The 19024-nt window shown below is 37.0% G+C and overlaps 1 protein-coding gene across 3 annotated transcripts in view; it reads right to left on the bottom strand.

Annotated features, from left to right (window-relative positions):
• Positions 1 to 19024, bottom strand: part of ARHGEF3 (Rho guanine nucleotide exchange factor 3) — a 99522-nt gene that overhangs the window by 36127 nt on the left and 44371 nt on the right. For all 3 annotated transcript variants that reach the window (XM_085072698.1, XM_085072699.1, XM_085072701.1), the window contains one exon: positions 11474 to 11536. In XM_085072698.1, the coding sequence (XP_084928824.1) occupies positions 11474 to 11536 (63 nt within the window). The remainder of the gene's footprint in view (positions 1 to 11473; positions 11537 to 19024) is intronic.

The following is a 19024-nucleotide window of genomic DNA, read 5'->3' as shown; positions in this document are numbered from 1 at the left end:
GACAAATGTGAGAAAATATATCCAGCAAGAGATAAATCATTGCTTAACTTATGTATGAAAAATTATTAGTATGTTGACATTATTTACGTTTTCTGCTAATGTAAACAATGGATACTAAAAGGTGAATCAGAGAATAGCTATACTATTGCTGCTAAAGAAATTACTTTGGAAACAAGGCATCTCATTTAATGGAAGGGAACATTCATTCATATCATATCATGTCATATCCCCAGACACAGGAATGAAAAAGTCTCCCTGCCAGGATGCCACAGGGAAAATTATTTTTCCTGAGGCAAACTATCTTAACTTCCTTAGGAGTTAGGGAAAAGCTTCCAGCAGTTAGGCATCTAATCCTACCCATGACTCAAGATTCCATTCAGAAAAATCACTGAATTTAAAAAAACAAGGTAGAGGAATGATCAATGAGAATGGGAACAAATATTAGCTGTCTCTTTGACCAGGCAGTGTAGTTTGGAACTTCTGTAAATGACATTTTAAAACCTTGTGTGCAGAATAGTCAAGTGAGAATTTGATGCAGGTGCTGGCTAGAAAGTATTCTGGCAGAGAGAAATCAGATCAATCGTAGAGAAATTTAGCTATGCTCTAAGGGCTCTAATCATTTTGGGGTTTGGGTTTTTTTTCTCTTCTTACTATATGGCAAAACACCATTGCATTGACTTCATGCAGTAAACTGATTTTAACAAATTTGTACTGAAGTACTTCCTGACACTGCTTTTACTTTGGTTATTCTACAGCTATGCATTCTGCATCAAAAGACTTCAGCCACAGCAGGTCATGAAATTCTATGACCAGACTAAGCTCAATTTCAGTTACATCATAAATGAATACAAGAATAGTAGTTTCCATTTCAATAACATTTCCGTATTCCTTTAGATTTGATGAATACATTTTCTTAGTACCACTAAGGAAAAATAAGCTCATCAGCATCTTATAATCAACAAAATCAAACCAGAGAATGGGTAAGTGATACATGAAGTTCATGAGAAATATGTTCTGTAACCACAAACAGACTTTCAACTTCAGGCAGTGTCAAACCCAGCCTCCACATCACTTCCTCAGCCAATTCCACATAGATATGGGCATCAAGTTTATTATCATTATCATAATTGTTAAAAACTTCATGTAAGCAAAAAAAGGACATAAAAAGCTGCTAATTCAGGTCAGAGGTTCTAGTCTAAAACCGAAAGTGTCTTCAAACATCAAACTGCTTGAATTCAGAGCACATTTCACACAGTGTGCAGGAAGTCATTGTGCAGGAAGTCTGAGAAGTGATGGTACAAAAGAAAAAAGCCACAAAGAAGCACAGCTAACATTCTGTAAGCAAGAAACACCAGAATATGAAACAAGAAACCTCCCAGAAATAACACAATCCATACAATAAATAACAGTGTAAACAACATATTCCAGTACAACAATGCTCTCACAACTCTGTAACAGTAAATATCTCAGACAGACATTAGAGGTGTTCTGTCCTCATCTAGGTGGGATGACTTTACAAAACCTTTTTGGTTCTGACTCCTGTATGTTAGTGGGTGTAGCTTAACCCCCAGGAGTATTACTCTGCGAGTTTTAATTCTCTTTTTTCTGCAGTTTTGTTCATCAGAAGTAGAGCTGACACTAATATTCTATTGACAAACACATTCATACACTTGTGAAAAACAACATATTATGGTTTTCTGTAAAATACTCTAAGAGCATTTAGAAACATTTGTTGAGCTTCTATTTGCTGGGGGCTTTCCCCTGCTGGCTGCTTTGCACACCATGGAAAGGGACCAGGCTGCAGGTGCTTAACAGAGCCAGCAGCTGTAAGCAGATACCCTTCAGCTGTCCCCATTACAGATTTACAGTGATAGCAGAATGCTAGAAACAGTAATAAAAATATTTCCCTAAGAGATAAGAGGACCTAAAGGCTACCAAATGAATTGAGAAATCACTGCCATGCCGAGATGATTTTCTAGGATTATCATAGCATTACCACAGCATTCTAAGATTATCCCAGAGAAAAGTTCTGAAACTTGTAACATGACACACCATGTTACACTTGTCTAAGATTCACCTGCTTATGTCTCCCTACACTGTTCTGCACTGGAGTGGCCTTGGCTGACAGCTTGCATTGGGATGTACCTGCCAACTGCAGCCACAGCAATGGCAGCACAGAACACCACTCCAGGAATTTCTGCATTTTGGTCCCAAAGCAGGTTAGGAAAACAAACATACATAATTAGTTACATTTTTCAGATAAGGATCTGATCAAGAGAAAAGTTCAATGATTCAGTGAACCATACACAGAAAACTTAAGGCTCATGATGGAATACATACAAGCCAAATAGACCATGTAACCACAAACATCTGAGTGAAACTTCTTATCACTTTTTTTTAAAACTACTTTCCCCTGCTAAAATTAGAAAGTACCTATTAGAAAATTTTCAGCAGTAAACTTGTCTTTGTTCTTCTTGTTGCTAAGCTCTTGTTTAAGAACTTACTGAATAATGATTTTCCTGCTAAGAAGCAGCTCGTTTTAAAAAATACAAAGCCTAGTATAAGAGGTTTCTTCAAAAGATAGGGGCAGATATTATCCATTATTTAATGAAAATCAGGTCAATATATTGAAAAAAATTACTTCAACTTAACTTTTGGTGAAACAAAAATACCTCCTCTGACCTGCCTAAGGAAAAGGCATCATCTGATAGAGCTGGTTATCTATAGGTCACGGCTACAATAAAAAGTATAGTATAGGATCCCCTGCCCATACCTGCACAGGGGAATTTTATAGTTTTACACTGATCTGAATGCTCACATGTGGTATCAGACAATGCCATAAACTGGTTTGTGGCTAGGAAACCTTGTTAACAATAGAGAAGCTCGAGACTGGATTGCCTGCAAAAGTAGTATATGCTTCTAAAAAAACTATGCAAAACTATCTGTAATTCATAATTTTATTATCATTTAATTCAACCACCAAGAGATGGATGGGACAATGCCCTCATAAGGCCTGTCCTAATGCTATGATATACAGAGGCATCCTGCTGTATTTATGTACAAACTTAATTTCCTCTTATGGTTGGTCACTTCTAGAGGCATAGCCAAAGTGTAGCTGGCATTGCAAAAATTTATGGACTTTAAATACACAGCCATACTAATTCAATCAAATCCTGACTTGGCTTCTACTCGAGACTTCAGTAAGCACTGGACTGTGTCAAACACTCCCAGTGGATATTATTTGAGGATGAATGGGCCATCCCTTCCTCCTGCAATAGAATAAATATAGGTAGACTGCTTCAATCAAAAATTGAACATACCTTGAAAAACCTCAACTCTGTGGCTACAGGCCACGCACAGCACATTGTTTACATGGTGCCTTCATTTTTCTTCCAAATTAAATCTGCAAAGTCCATATTATAAATTCAATATAAAATACAGTTACCAATAATGATGTATAAAACTTAATTTTAGAGAATTAATTGTATTATACAAAATTTATCACTATAGAACTAATATTGGGTTTTATTTTGACCTCTAAATAAACGAAATTAGAATAACTCATTACTTAATTCAATTTCATTATGAAAACCTCCTCTGTAAATCTTCATCAAACCAACCACCACATGCATTGCTTAATGGACATGCAACTTCATAGCTGCCAATAACATCTGGCTAATTTCAGTTCACAAATGCTCCCAATTTTACATGTGGAAAATAAGCAAATGTCAAGGCTGTTTCTGTAACCCAAAAGTAATTTAAACTGCATCCAAACTTCAATTGCCATTTTTTGTTATGGTAGAATATCATCTATTACACTGCTATTACTATCCAAACCAATTCTTTGAAACAGAACACAGACTTATGTACACTACTTTTGACTGAGAGAGACAAACAATGTTATGTGCAAATATCATGAGAATAACTAAATCTTCATATTTCTGAAGATAAAAGTCTCTTTTGCCTCATATATTTCTCACTGAAGTAATTTGCAACTGTTGGGAGCAAAGTACACAGACTGAGTGGATATTTTCAGTGAAACATTTCTGACTTGGAGTCAAAATCTTAGCTCATTTTCTTCCCTTTTGTCAGTACAGCCATGGGAAAAAAATTGGCATCTCACCAAAACCCACCTAGTCTAAGAACTGGTATAATCTGTTTCCAGATTTGTATTAGAAGCCTTCCACAGTTCCCAAGACTATCACAATCTAAGACTTCATCAACAAATAAACCCCATGGTGAAAGTATAAGGGATAGCTTTGCAGCATCTGAAAATCATCAGATTTGGGGTTTATCACATCTTTCTTGCTCCACAGTTATGCGTATTTCAGTTTCAGAACAGTAATACTGAGCATGCTTCATCAGGAAAAAGAAATTAGAAGAAAAACCATTTTCTAGGAACCAACAAGTTCCCCAACAAAAGTTCCCCAACAAGTCCCCCAACAAAACCATGCTTTGCTTCCCCCTCAAAGACGGCAGAATGCCAAGAATTGTATAAATAAAGAATCTCAAAGCAGAGGAAAAGGCATATTCGACAAATTGATGATGCTGTATCAAATTATGCCTTGCACATGAACTTAAATATGAGCAGACATATAGATGCCAGCAAGTCAGATACAGTTATAGTTGGAGCTAAACCATAAAAAAGATCGTTTTAACAATCATACTTCATTTATGGTATATACAGACCACCTTCCATTTCTAGAAACTGGGTGAATATGTACAAGAGAACATTTTCTTAGTCAGTTCCCATTTGCACAAGTACATTTTAAGACAATTTGGTCTGTGTTTCCAAAGGTTTGGCATATTTGTACAGGCAGATTTCCACTGAAGATGTCGAAGTTCGTCACACATTTGCTGTCTTCACCAAAATAATCCATGAGATTTACTGGAACAATTAGCCAAATTCTGAGAAGTTGTTCACGTAAATAAAGAGTAATTGTATTGTAAAACTGCACAGGAACTCTGAGATCATACTAGAATGCAGGGGGGAAAAAATGGAGCCTGACCAGCAATTTACACATATTTCCAACAGAGCATTTATAGGCCTTGTGTAATGAGAAATAGCAAGAGAAAAACCAAACAGAGCCTTAAGACACAGGACTTTACTCCAAATAATGCAGACAGTGTGTAGTCTATGACAATCATATGAGGGATTAATAATGGATTAAGAACAGTCACTGTATAATGAAGTCTGAATCCAGATGAGCACTGACCACCCTACTACACAGCAATATTCAAAGGTCATGAATAATTCAAACATATTGTATACACCTTACTGGGCAAGCTGAAGACCTTTTATACTGTGAACATGCAACAGACCACAGTTTATAGAAATAAAAAGACCCAGACACAATATATATTTTAATTATCTTGGCTCTGATAAGCTGATGTAGAAGTAATCCTCTGTAAGCTTAAAAAGCTAGCTCACCATACCTTTGCAATCAAATATAATTGAGTTTATAATTAAGTTTAATTAGGTCAAATAATGTTTCAGCTATATTGACTATTAAATACATAATAAATGATCACTTTGCACTAAAAGCAATCAAAATTAATGAACCCTGATGTAGTGTATGTAAATGTAGCTTAAGTCTGGCTACCTTTTTGTGTGTATTTTATACTGGGACATATTTTATTCACTTGCAAGTAGACAGATAAGCAGTAAGACATTTCCAGTTCACTCAGTGGTAAGTGACTATTTGGAAGAGTTTAATTTTCAGTAATAACTGTTCTATATAGCAAAAAATCTGAAATTTTCCCTTCTTTATGAAACTGCTTTACATCACATATTTGTTATATGTTCCTTCTCCTCAACATAACAATAACAGCAACTTCTGCATGCAACAAATCTGCACACAACCAATTGCAGAGAAGAACTGCAGCCATTGCCCTGATTCTTTTTCTGGATGGAACTTTGCTCAAGTATAACTTCATTCTGAAAAGTCCAAGTTTTGTATTAGGTTTTACCAGCTTTTTTTTCTGGATACCTCCTGAGTTACGTATGGTTTTACAGAGTTCAGACATTTGAGGCACACGGTATCATCACCATTACAAGATTTCAACTACTTTGCAGTTATCCCTTTTATGATAGCCATTAAAAATTTATTGCTTTGAAGTACCTTGCTGAGTGCTCTGTGCAATAATCTCCAGATAGCAGTGTTTACCACCACTTTGCTCAGTGTGATGTGTTAACTATATTTAATAGTTATGGAATACAGCTAAAGAACCAGCTGCCTGTCCCCGAGTAAGGAGCACACCCTCCACTGCATCAGACTCATGAGAAGATTGCACTGAATGAAGAACCAGTTTCAAAGCCAGGGTATGAGGAAAGAACAAAAGTCACAGCAGCAGTTAGGAGCAAAAGCACAGACAGAAATAATCCAGAAGCCGCTCAGAATTTAACAAAGGAGAGACTGTCTGCAACAGGGGGAATACAGAGCAGAGCTCATGGAGGTGTTTTAAACACAAAAAAAAGTACTTTGCCCTCTATGATCTTTCAAACTGTCTCAGTTTCTCTGTCCCAGTTCCCCAGCCTTTAAAGGGACACCAATAAAAGATGAAGTTTATGTAAACCATGTTAATTACATAACGTCTGTGAATCAATATGAGTACGCAAATTGAGAAGCTATCACCATTTTAAGAGTACAAGCATAAAACACCACTGGCTGAGTTAACTGGATAGACTGAAGTCCATTGACTGAGTTCAGCCTTCCAGTGGAGGCCAACATGAACAAAACCATGTCAGATAATTTGCACATTTCCCTTTAAATACAAACTTCCGACTGCAGTGGCCTCATACATTCATGCACTCAGCCCTCACAGTCTGCTGGCCACATCTGTCACAAGTTATCACAAACTATTTGACATTGAGGGGATTTGCAAATCCACTTCTTTAAGCTGGCAGTAAAATGAGCCAAGTCCAACCAGTCAGTTTAATAAGCCAGTTTATCAACTCCTGAAGCATCAACACCAGTCCAGATCACTAAACAAATACAAAGATCATATAACGTGCTTAGGTTACCAGTCCTTGCCCTGAGTCAGCAAAGCCCCAAGCAGTGTTTCCTGTGAAAGGAAATTTTGTCAATATGACTGATTCCCTTGGAAAAGAGAGGTGTGTCTGGTAATGGTCAGTCATAGAAAAAAATCTTAAATCTATTTTTGTAAAAGAATTGTAGACACATGATGATGCAATTGGCATGAAATCCACATGGATGTTGCTATCCAAGGTGCATGAAGCAATCCAATCACTAAACAGTTAATACCCTCTTTCTTTGCCATCCCCCATCCTTTCCTGGACAAAGGTGGCCAACAGAGACATTTGCACAAATTGGAAACGTTGGACAGTAAAGATGGCCAGATCTTCCATTGCCAAGTACAAAAAGAGGTACATCCCCGAGGTGATGCCTGCAAAGTCAGCACAGAGTGAATGCACCATGTGCTTTTTCCATCAGCAGCTAAGGGAGCTGGGGAACCAATCAGACCAGGAGTCATTCACCTAATCATGCAAACCAGACAGGGTGCTGCACAGGAGAGCCTAGTATGTTTATTTTTTAAATATACACAATATTTATTGAAAAATAACCAATATTATTATATTATATACAGTCTGAGAGATTTATTATCTGCAAAAATGTAATGATTTATCATTATCCCAGTTAAAATCTAAATTCCTAATAGGGAACACATGCATTCAAATTTTTATATTCTTAGCCTTGGAAAATAAATTAATTCATTGAAGATATACATATAAGCAATCTGGCACATCTTTTCAAGGGCGTAAGAGGGTTGCTAGACAAAGGAACCTGAACATTTAATTATTTACATTGTGCTATAATCCAAATACTCCAATTAAGCGTAGAGCCCTTATTAAGTAATTTCAAACCTGTCATTGTTTGGAGGAAAAGAAGGTATTGCATTGGGCTAATCAAAATCTCCTCAGAATGGCCAAGACAGGCCAAGGATGGATCTCAGGCCAGCATCATTTTCCTAGCAATGGTAAAAAAAAGCTGACCATGGAAGTGTGTGAAAGCAGAGTAAACACTTAGTGACAGACACGTAGTTTGCTCTCTCAGACTTAGAAATATGCAAGTTCAAGGGCTTCCTCAGACAGATGGCTTCACTCTGTCTAATAGCTCTTGAAGGATTCTTGTTCCATGAATTTACTTAATTTGTTTTTTGAACTCCTGCAAAACTTCTGGTATCCACAAGACCCTGTGCCAGAATTGTGCCACTGTGTGGTAGGTGAAATGGCATCCCTTTTGTTTTGGTGGGAAGCTACAAACAGCTGTATTTTGTGCCCTTAATCACATGAGAAGGAATAACCTTACATGGACCATTTCTCATAGAACTAATTACACACCATTTTGTTCACAGTATATTTGATGTCAGTTTATCTAAGTTACAGTATATTTGACTGTTTCTTAAACAGAAACTGTTCCAAACTTCTGACTGCTCTACATACTTCTCCTCACCCCTCTCTTCAGCCCACTCTCCATTTTTGGGAATAAGTTACTTTGTACGTAAAGAGTGGAGAACAGCACAGAAAGGTAAAGTGACCTTGCATAACATCACCACAGCTGGTTTCTGTGAGGTATGTACTATTATTTTTGACATTTTCCTTCTTTTTGAAATTTGCCGTCACAAAAATGAGAACAAAAGGCAGCCAACTCTCTGGTTTGTAACAAAAATCTTGTATTACCTATAATGTCAGCTTTGGCTCTCTAAAATCAAAACCCAAGACACAAAAAGACACATCTCTCCTCAATATAAATAGCATTTAAGCACACACGGGGAACAAAATGCCTCTAGAGATAAGTATTTAGCCATGGACTCCTGGATTCCAACCATCCCTTTTGTGCTACAACATTCCACAGTGCAACTAGAAGACGCTCCAATATTTTCTAATGACATGAGACACTTGGTATTCAGTCTAGATGCATACTCAGCACTGTCTCTATCATTATCCATCAGCAACATATGTTGTGAAAGGAAAAAACAAAAATTTATTTGCCATGTCCAGGAGGCTCACAAAGGTGATAATTCTCCTTTACCAGGGAGATGATAATCTAATTGGCAGGAACACAAGTCATGAGAAAGTCTGAACTCTTCCTGCCCAACTTGTTTTAATGTCAACAGCACCAGTTTTGATGGGCACACTTGAACCATCACCTGAAGCTAAAAAACCTGAGGGTGTTGCTCTGAAGTCACATACCAGGCTCATTTTCTTAACCAAAGGCACCTTCCCTCCCCAAGTCAGTCAGCAGGACAGTTTAAGTCTCCTGTCACAGCCAGATATAAAATGGCCTTAACAGCACCTCCTGCCAGTGGTGAGGGCACAGAATGTATCACCTGGTGAACAAGAACCTGTAGTATTGGCATGTATAAGAGTTCAGGGCAAAGTAACTTTCAAAGACACAAGAGACAATATAGTCCGTACAGCACAAATTAATCAGCACTTCCTGGTAATAGGAAAAAAAAAGGAGTGACAGGCTTGAAGTTACCCCAAGCAAAAAAAGATAAATCAACTGGTATTTATATCAATTGTACATTTAAATAAACTGATCCTTCTTCAAGATACAATGCATACCTTTTATATCCTCATGGGATATTCCCCACCCTGTTGACCTGAGTGATTCTGAAGCACTGTAAGGAAAGGTTCAAACTTCTTCACCCATTTATTTCTCACCCCTATTTTCTAATACAGACTCCAGCACGAATTTAAATTTAAACAGTAAAGTTCTGCATTGATGACAGTGGGAACAGTTTTATTAACAGTTCTTCACACATTTTATTGACAAGATCCCTGTAAAGTAGGGATTTACAAGTCTTTTAATGAAAATCCAAATTCAATAGTTTTATTAGTCATTGTCTTATAGATCAGCTCAGAAATATTTAGTTAATTGCTTTATTGTCTCTCCAATTCATTTTTGTCTTGCCAATAATAATGGTTACACAGAAAAGGAGTATCAAGGAAATAACATTGTATAAACTTGAAGTAGTATTTAATAACTGCAAATTAAGGACATTGCTGTTTTTATTGCTGTATCTATTGCTCATCAGTAAACCACAAACCTCACTTTGCTCAGTGCTCTGTCTGTATTTCCATGGGGCAAATTCAGAGGTAAGATCACATTAGATCACCCTCCTCCAGGAGTTCTTCTGTTAGCAGAAACTGTCCCTTTCAAGCAGTATTTAAATCTTTAGTTATTAGCCAATACAGAAGTTACATTCATCCAAGTATTTCTACAGCAGTATAACAGATTCTGCACAAGAGAATTTTACCTAATTGTCTTAATGATAGAAGAATAATACATACTCTTTGCAGAAAGATAAAAATAGTTAAACCCAGCATTTTCCATCCCAGATCAGAATTAAGCATCTAAAAATCTATCAATTTGTCCAAAATAATAATAAATAGTCAACAATTTTCAAATTTCCCTGAAGAACAACAACTCCTTTCAAACTCCTTTAAAGGAAAAACAATTCCTTTGAAGTTGGGCCCAATGTAAGGTCTGATGGGATTAACTAACTGAAGTATTACCTCACAGACAAGGTCAGGCTACTGTGGGTTTATGATTTCCAGAATAGTGCTGGATTCTACCCAGCTTGAAGAGCCCACAAGAGCTTGCATTTTTCTGCAGCCATCCAGGCAGGTAAGCCCTTAAATGTAATTAATTCTTCAAAGAACAGGTATACTTCAAACCCAAATTAACATCTGATTATTAAAGAAACCACAGCACTAGGTTTGACACCCATTAATAAATAAAATGGTTAAAACAAGCAGTGCTTATTCTCTATTTTTTCCATTACTTGTTCTCTCTGTAGTACATGAGAGGTCTACAGAAAAGGAAAACTGTCTCAACAACTGACTGTAAATAAAACACTGCAAATATTGACAAAAACACTGAACAGAAGGAATGATAAATTTTCCTACATCTATTTTAGTTCCACGGATTTGAAATAATAACTGCAAGTGTACCTTTATGTCACAAGTGTACTGGAAAAACAACACACATTGCTGTTTACTGCATAATTACCCTTGTTAATACTTCAATTCAACATCCACTATAATCAACAGAAAGAGTTTGGTTCTTATATATCTAATGGTAGGTTACATTAACTACCACTGACAACTGAAATGGAATTTCTCATACACCCATGCAACAGTACAAAAGGTCTGCATTTAAATCCTGCATTCACAAAGCCCTTTTATCACAATAATTATTTACTAATAAGAGATTCACTGCTTTACAATAAACTACTATTATGACTTCATTTTTCTTTTAAAAGTTTCATTACATAAAATGAGAGCAGTAATATAACAAACTTATTTTTTCATAATGAGCTATTCATGTTATGTATGAAAACAATACAGCTGAGAAGATGGAACAGGTTTATTTCAGAATGCCATTAACAGCCAAATTTTAGTTTAAGTGGATGGGATGGCCAAAAAAAAAGAGAAATTACTCACACTTGAGTCCAGGCTGCAGATACTGATTGTATCTTCATCTTGAGTACTCTGTTTCCGTTTTTTCTATAAAGCAAAATGAAAAGAAAAGCTCAGTTTTGATCAACAGTACCAAATAACATTAGCTTGATCCTGAAACAAGTATACATAATGATGTCATACATAAATATGTGTGCATACATGGTTTTCTCTCACCATCATTATAATCACCAAGTGTGTGAATATAAACTCTCTTTTCACAAGTTGAAAAGCTAACAATTAGCACATTAGTGAATTAAACGCTGTTCTTTTTTCTGCTCAGATAGGTTCACTTCAATTAAGAAACTTAGCTCTAACTAAAAGCATAACTAATTAGTCCATGTTGGAAATTGTACTTTGGCACTTGATATGAACTTTTGTAATTAATGAGACTGTCAGGAAGAGAAACTTGTATTTTGTGTTGAAAGCCTATACTTCAGATTTTTCAAAGCCCATCTTCAGCAAGCAAGTACTATCCCCAGACAGTCGATACGGTGAGGATAAAAGGTGAAATGTTGTGCAGGAATTACATTTATGTATATTAGGGTTTCACTCTCCATGTCAGTGATTGCATTCTGCTCTATATTCAGGTTTTGGGTTTGCAAATGGCAAGCCCTCCCTCGTGTCATTTCACAGGTTCACCACAAGATTAATCTTCATGCACTTCAAATAAGTATGAAATGTCATTTAACGGAGCTCTGCATTTTCTACCAGGCCAGGAAGATTCAGGAAACAAGAGAAGTCAGAGAATACATGATTCTTATTTATCCAGCTGTGTTGTCTTCCACTGCCAACCAAAGATAAGAAGTCACACATAATTATAGCTGGGATTTAGTTTCCAGTCTGCAGAAGTCAAAGATGAGCAATTTAGAGAGCAAAAAACCCAGACAGATGCCATACAGAGTTGATAGCTTATGAGATGCCCAAAGCTCAGCTAAAAGGCAGAAGCTGGATGCAATGCAGATATTTATTAAGTATTAAAACAAAACACAGAAAAACTGTATCCCCCGCTCCCCAGTACCCATACTCCCAGCTCTAGTGAAGCCTGGAAGTTTTGTTTCATCAAGCTAGTGAAACACCTTTGAATCTACTAGGTCAAGCATATGGTTTCTGAGAACTGTTTCTTTGATGAAAAAGGATAAGGAATATTTATCACAATATCCAGATGTTTTGATTTCATACTGTTTTAAAACTAAACTCTAGGTGCTGAAACCTTTTATATTTACTCACTAGTTTTCAGCAGACCTTTGACTCATTTAATTACAATTTTGCTTTTTTCAAAAAATAACTTCCGATATTTTAACAATAATTTCAAAGTCAGCAACAGCTGTGTTTTATCATTATTATCCAGAAACTAGACCATGAGTTCTGTCACATTACATAGTGAGAAGTGTTTTATGAAAAGGAATTTTTTACCCGCAGACTAAGCACAATCAAATTCCCTTTACTGTTACAGTAGGGATTGTTAGCAACTGGTTGAAGGACTGACTGGAACACAGAAATTTCTGGACCAGACCACACTGAGCAATGAACAGAAATACCTGAAATAATACTGACTATGTTTGCTTATCCTGTATCAGTCTTTTTTAAGGTTGGGATTTTTTTCCCACAAGACAAACTAATCTGAATTACTGTTCTAAGGTTAGCCAATGTGAATTCATTGTGAAAAACACAAAACAGGAATGTGATCTGTCAGGTCAGTACTTTGCCCAGATGGTAATATCTCCTACGATTCTAGTGAATGTGTTGCAGACTATTCTTCAAACCTAATTAGACTTCTGCAGACACAAATGCATGCATCCTTTAGTTGTACTCAAAACCTCAAGAATTTATTCTACTTAAGCCTACACAGAGTCATTACTTCACAAAAAGAAATTATAAAGCTGAAAAGTACCAGTTCTCATATGCAGTTAAATAAAATTGGAAGGTGTTTAGATTTGGAATACAGCTTTCTACAAGAGAAGGATAAATTGAAATTGTGCATGGATCTGGTGTACCTGAGCCTATACTAGGTGATGTTTCTAGTGCATGGATGGACAGGATGCAACTGCATCCACAGCTTGGGTTGGTGTTGTTTTAAGTCTGACATCTTAGACTCGATTTCACTGCTAATGGAGTGTGACAAATGACCACACACAACAAATAAGTAGCTCCTTTGTTAAACAATCAATTAAAAGGTTCTTACTGCAGTCACACGGCAACAGATTAACACAGGAGGTGGCATTTCCAACACGGGCCAACTCCAGTGAAAGTGGATTGAGGCTATAAATTACATAATATGAAGTACCAGTGTACTAGGCAAGGCTACAGGATTTAAGTGAATTTGAATGAGGCAGGACATTATTTTACATCAGAGGGAAAGTTACACAATGACGATGTGTGGGTTTCTAACTGCTACATTCAAAGCAGCTAGCTGGGTCCAAAACACAGAGGTATTGTGGCCAAAGCAGTGGCCATGAGGACAAGCATTCACAGCAAGGCTATCCAGGTAAAGAACAGCACAAGAGGGAGTTAGTAGGAATTAAAATGCTCATATCTTATTTAGAGGCAACCGCTTTGGTTATATAAACACCAGTACATTCCTGAGCAACAAATCAGTATCAACTGTGATGTACAGACCAAAAGCAATGAAAAGACAGGTAAAGTGTAGGAAAAGCAATTATATATTGAGTAAGTCTGGGACAGCTTCCTCAAATAGATCTCTTGCTCTACCTCATACTTCATTGCACTAATCAAAGGCTAATTCCTCACTTTATTTTAGATCTTCTATTTACTGAAAAGTAAGACACTCAAAAAAAAAATTAATGAATAACATGTTATCTAGAAGCTTGCAAATATTATACTCCTTATGTTCTCTGTTAGTATCCAGAGTCATTTCATATAGAAATTGTTAAATATTAACCACTGCAGGCAAGATTAATGTTTTAATTTTTCTGAGAGTTTCAAGGGTTATTATCATTACATAAAGCAGAGGAAGAATTCCATGGCAAAAAAAAAATCCAATAATTGAGCTACTAGATCACAGATATATTTCTTTGCCCAGAATAAGTGGATTAGAAGTAAAGATTGCAGTGGATATTGTGCAGGGAGCATAAGGTGCTCATTAAATTAATCTCTGCTCTTTGTGAAGATCTTTTCCCCAAAGGAGTTACAACTTCTGTCTCAGCTGCCATAGCACAACACAGCTGACCCCTGAATCCGCCTTATCCCAGAAAATCACTCCTTAATTGTCGCTCTCCATTTTATGTTTTAAAGCACATGGCGCAAGAAGCAATATAAACCTCTCAACAAAGGAGCCCAGAAGCTCAGTCTGGTGCAGCAGCCTCAACACTGCAGTGTCCCACACCAGGGCAGGCTCTGTCCTCCCTCACCATCCCCAGCACACAGTGACATGAGTGTCCCACTGCAGCACTGTGTGACACACTGAACACACAACACTGTGCTAACTCCACACTGGGCTAAGAGCAATGGGCAGATGCCACCTCACCACTGAGTATCTTTTTATTAGAATTTGTATGTACATGAATCGAAGTAAATTGAAAAATGTTATGATGCTGTTTGCCTTTCTGGTAAAACAGGAAAGCTTGGAACACTTCTATAACTTCTCTCTTTTTCGCACAGTATTTGGAGACCTTAAAAATGGGTACAAACCTGCATGAAAATAAGTAGCAAGTACATGTTCTGAGCAGAAATGTATCCGTGTTTTCTGACTGACCACACAGGTGCATTACATGCATCTGAACATGTACCTCTAGCCTGAAAGAACTTCTTTTATCACAGGTTTGAATCCTAATGTTTGTGATACTGTTGCCTTAAAGGCTGTGGCTACATCCATAGTGACAGAGACAGGACACTTCCTGACCTTAACATAGCAGGAAAGAGTTGCTTTCCATAATTATCTCACAGGAGATGAGAAGGTAAGATATCCAATTATATATTAAAGTAATGATTTAATTAAAGGATTAGAGCAATAAGACATTGTTATAAGGAAGGCTGGTTTAACATAGTCTTCATCACAGGGTTTTAATTATCAATACCACAGATTTATACTTTACCACCTGGGAGATGAAATGCAAAGATACGCAAAAATAGCTTGACAAAACCCATCCTGTGATGGGGAAGGAAAAGCTTCTCAGAAGGATTGCTGACTTTTGGTAAATCATCTGTCCATTCAAAATGCTTAGAAATGTGTCTGACAGACTGGTATCAAAATAACAGTTCAAGACAATGTATTTGCATAGACACATCATACCCTTAGACCTTCTTAGTCACAGACAGGCTCATTTAAAATCGAACACAAACTAACTTACTTTTTAACCCTCTTTTTCAGGAAGAGATCCATTTAACAAATGAGGATCTATTCATTCTAATGAAATAGACTTTTCCCATGCCCCCAAAACAAAAAGTCCAAAACAAGGAAAATTTAGAAACCATTTAGTCTGTATTTCAGATTGTTTTCATATGAAAATATTTTTTAAAACAGTCTTTACAGAACATACAGCTGAACACATTTCAACGCTGCTAATTAAAAGAAAATAACTCTGTAAATAATGGATTTATATGATTTAAATAAATGTGAGTAGGTAGAAGTGCATATATACACACATACACACATATATAAAAATAGATACATATGCATATGACAAGGGTATATATATATATATATACACACACACACACACATTTGTAATATGCAATAATACAGAAAAGGGAAACCATTTAGCTAACAAAAAAAATTATTTGTATCATTTTTGCTGTTGAGAAAAAGGCAGGAAGGGATTCACTGTTCTGGGCTTCATACTCCTGTCCAGTTTATGGTATACTTTTATCAGGTACAGTATCTGTATCAGACTGAGCTAAAAAACAAAACTAACCAAAGAAAAACAATTTGAAGAGATCAAGTAGAGCAAAAATAAAATCAAAAGCGAATAATGTGGAAGGAGGAGAGAAAACGGATCAAATATTTAATAAAAAGTCAAACATCACAGGCCAGGTTTAAGCCACACTCCAAAGGGTGGATTATGTCTGCATGAAAAGCAGCATTATTACCTTTTTTTTTTTTTAAAGCAATCAGTACCTCCTGAGCCAGTTGACAACACCTCTACATCTACAAGGAACCTTCCCACCAAAAGTCTGAGGATGGCCTTATGCCTTAGGAATCACAGCTGCTGTTGATGCAGCTCAGAATAAGGCAGGAACATAACATCATTTTTTTATAGACAGACATCAAATCACAACAATAATCCAGATTTCCTCATGAATTTCTAGTCATGCTGTTTCTATACAACTTTTTTTTAAAAAATCCAATTAGCTTATAAATTCTCCTGATGTGTAAATACTTTTTATCAGCAACATCCACACATATATATTCAAATGTAGATATTCACTTCTAAGCACCCTCCTAATTCTTAAATCCCTAAAATGCACAGAAGCTGGTAAATTCAAAAGAATATTCAGACACTACAATTCTCATTCTTTTTTCTTTGTAGTTTGTCAGTGCATCCACACCCACCCAACCAATGTACTGGCATTCAAGTGTCTAAAATGAAATAAATGCAGAGATGACCAAAAAAAAATAGCCAAACAAAATCACAGAACTCAAGCCTGGCTGATACAATGCATAGGTCTAGAAAGTATGTATAACAGGAGAACGTCATATTAATCACACCAACAGGTCTGTCTGCAATCCCCAGCAAAAAAATATCTGCATTTCCTGTAGAATATGGGGATTGGTTCTGAGATAACCAATTACAATTTCACCAAAAAGTGACAATTCATTCCCTAGAGTTTAACCCCTTTCAGAAAGCAATGGATCTTTCAGCACCTTTAAAGGTCAGCCCTCTCTTCACTTCACCCCAGCCTGTCACTCACCTTCATGCCAATACCAGTGAGTCTCCCTGTTCATCTCCCACTTGTGTGGCTGTGACTTGTCAGTCTCCCACTGACAAGAGTTTGAAGGATGGGGAGAGATAAACATCTTAAAGCAAGTTTCCCCAGAGCACAAGGCTTTTTTTAGCTGAATGATGCATCATATATGCTTTTGGAGACCATAATCTCAGAATAGAGAATTCTAACACAAAATTTTTTTGAAAGAACAGAACCTGCTACCCTGCATTTCAGTATCACAGTTCTTTATGTTATATTGGCAAAAAGAACTTGCATCAAAAATTCTTTGGTGTTATAATAAAGCTGACTTCCGTGTACATTTCCACTGCCCTCTACTGTTTGGAATACCAGAGATATTCCAGATTTCATTTTCTCAAGAGTGACACAAAACCCTAAACATGGCTTTTCAGGGAGAAATGGCCAGAGATGACCCCACTGCACATTGTGCACTGAGCCTGGGACAGTCCAGCTTCCCACCCTGCCCACGTTCAGGAGCCCTGGATACTGGAGTTAGGACCAGAACTTGCTTGTTCCTGATATTCCAAAGAAAACAAATATATGAAAAAACAGACTCTGCTCTGTAACAGCACCGCAAAAACCGCAACTGAGGTGAGGTCATCTCTGCCACTGAAGACTTTCACATTGAAACTTTTTAAGCACTTCCAGGAGGCATCACATCTCTGCTGGCCAAGATGGCAGCTCCTTGCCAGCCTCCCCTCACCACAGCCAGCAGGCTCTGCTTCTGCACTGCTGCTGGTGATGAATTGGAGATTTTCCGGCCAATGTACTGTAAAAGGAACACTGAAGTGAACAATGAAATGAAAGTTATACTCAATGTGTTTAACATTAACAACAGGAAATGGGTGTGCATGTACGGGATGCTGTAAGGACAAGGATTAGCACAGCTTTGTTTGAGGACTGGTATTTACTCTGTCTTTATTTAACCTTCTTCCTTCCCCTTTTTGGAAGACAGAGGAGAGGACCAGTAACTGGAATCTAGAAGAGTTAAATATACGGAAACTTTTTCAAACTTTATAGTAAAGTCCAAACCAAATTCAGCTAAATAAGTTACTTATTTCTTTTCCATAGGAGTTTTTTGTTGCATGAGAATCTTTTTTCAGCCAGAATTTCAACCATCCTACATAAATTATGCTTTTAATTAATACAGTCAATATCTAACAGTTCTAAATTCATCTAGTATATAAATAAAAAATAAGATGCAATTTAAAAGAGTCCATACACTATTTAGATTCACCTTCTGTTTTTCTCTCAAACACTTTTCAGGTGGGATCTGTCCCCAAGTAATATAATAATTCAGCATGCAAACAATGCCTGGATTCCTTAGTCTTTGGCAAGCTGAGGTGATGAAGTTGCAGCTCCTGGCCTTGTATATTTGTGCAGAGGGAGTTTAGCATAGGTCTAGTTGTAAAAGCAAGAAGAACCAAACTTGGGGTGTTTTAATGCTCTATCCTTAAAGGTTTTGTACACTTGCAGGACACACAGGCCCTTGAACAGAGTCACAGAATCACTCAGGCTGGAAAGTCCCTCCAAGTCCAGCCATTAACCCAGCACTGCTAAGCCACCACTAACCCATATCCCTCTGTGCCACAACTACACAGCTTTTACATACCTACAGGGATGGTGATTCCA

The sequence above is a fragment of the Lichenostomus cassidix genome, chromosome 12 (assembly GCF_008360975.1).
Source record: "Lichenostomus cassidix isolate B80296 chromosome 12, HeHo_3.0, whole genome shotgun sequence".
NCBI classification, from domain to species: Eukaryota; Metazoa; Chordata; class Aves; order Passeriformes; family Meliphagidae; genus Lichenostomus; species Lichenostomus cassidix.
The sequence above is the reverse complement of the archived record's forward strand: the minus strand, read 5'-3'. Positions and strand labels throughout refer to the sequence as shown.